Source organism: Carica papaya, chromosome 2, assembly GCF_054855325.1.
Source record: "Carica papaya isolate Zhongbai chromosome 2, ASM5485532v1, whole genome shotgun sequence".
NCBI lineage: Eukaryota > Viridiplantae > Streptophyta > Magnoliopsida > Brassicales > Caricaceae > Carica > Carica papaya.
Genome location: NC_142310.1, coordinates 20,632,369 through 20,633,735, shown reverse-complemented (window position 1 = coordinate 20,633,735; position 1,367 = coordinate 20,632,369). Strand labels below are relative to the sequence as shown.

At 38.2% G+C, this 1,367-nt stretch overlaps 1 protein-coding gene across 1 annotated transcript; it reads right to left on the bottom strand.

Annotated features, from left to right (window-relative positions):
- Positions 1–445: 445 nt before the first annotated feature.
- Positions 446–811, bottom strand: LOC148268852 (uncharacterized). The gene has a single exon (XM_088212228.1). It carries the CDS (start codon positions 809–811, stop codon positions 446–448), a length of 366 nt encoding a protein of 121 aa, XP_088068354.1.
- Between the last annotated feature and the right edge of the window lie 556 nt (positions 812–1,367).

Sequence of the window (1,367 nt, the reverse complement as noted above, 5' to 3'; positions counted from 1 at the left end):
ATAAAATAAAATAATTAAATTAAAATTAAATAGAATTAATCAAAATAAAATAAAATTAAATAGAATCGAAATAATTAAAACTCAGTAAAATTTACTAATTACGATAGTAATTTGTGAAGTAAATTAAATGAGTTCAGTGTAGCCTAAAGACCCAAATAAATAGGATTTTTAAAAATATTTGGTCCCCAAATTTGTCTCGAATAGGTCTGGATACTTTTCCCTCATCTCACTTTCTAACTCCCACGTTGCTTATTCCAAGGTATGATGCTGCCATCACACCTTCACCATGGGAATCATCTTGTTGCACAAGACCTTGTCAGTCCACCCAAGAATCTCTATGGGAACCTCCTCATAAGTCATGTCAGCTTGTACCTGCACCTCATCGCGAGGAATAATATGAGAAGGGTTAGAGTGGTACATCTTTAACATTGAGATGTGAAAGAAATCATGTAGATCCGTAAACTCTCGGGATAGAGCGAGGTGGTGTGCCACGGATCCAATGCGCTCGATGATTCAAAAAGGTCCCATATAACAGGGGCTTAACTTCCCTCTTTTCTCGAACTGCATCTTTCCCTTGTAGGGAAAAAACTTGAGGAAAACTTGGTCTCCTATGGAATTCCAAGGGTCGACTACGATTGTCAGTGTAACTCTTTTGATAGCTTTGGGCAGTAGCTAAGTTCTTGTGGATCATTGTGACATTCTCAATGGTCTCCTGAATAAAGTCTGGTCCCAAATGATACTGGTTTCTGACCTCACTCCGACAAGTGAGAGAATGGTAAGGCCTTCCATATAATGCTTCATACGGAGCCATACCGATGTTGAAATGATAAATGTTATTATAAGAAAATTCACACAAGAGAAGATATTCATACTAGTTATCACCAAAGTCGAGAACGCAAACACGCAACATGTCTTTTAATGTCTGGATTGTATGTTTTGACTGACCATCCATTTGGGGATGATAAGTGGTGCTGAAATACAATCAGACCCTAGAGCTTCTTGGAAGCTGTCCTAGAAGTGGGAGGTAAATTGAGAATCTCGATAAGATAAATGGATGAGGGAACACTACGAAGTCAAACAATCTCATCAATATATAGGTTGGCTAATTTTCTAGTGGAATTAGTGGTTTTGATGGGTAGAAAATGGGCGGTCTTGGTCAGTCTGTCAATAATGACCAGATAGTATTTCGACTAGAACAAGTCCTGGGAAATCTTATGACAAAATCCATAGTTACATGCTTCCACTTCTATTCTGGAATAAGGAGGCCTTATAACAAACCACTAAGTCTCTGATGTTCTGCATTAATCCTCTAACAAGTAAGACATCGGGAGACGTAATCGACTATATCCTTCTTTATTCCCACCCAC

What these genes read in the sequence shown, in the direction of transcription:
- LOC148268852 (XM_088212228.1), bottom strand. Translation starts at nt 811, where the DNA reads ATGGCTCCGTATGAAGCATTATATGGAAGGCCTTACCATTCTCTCACT.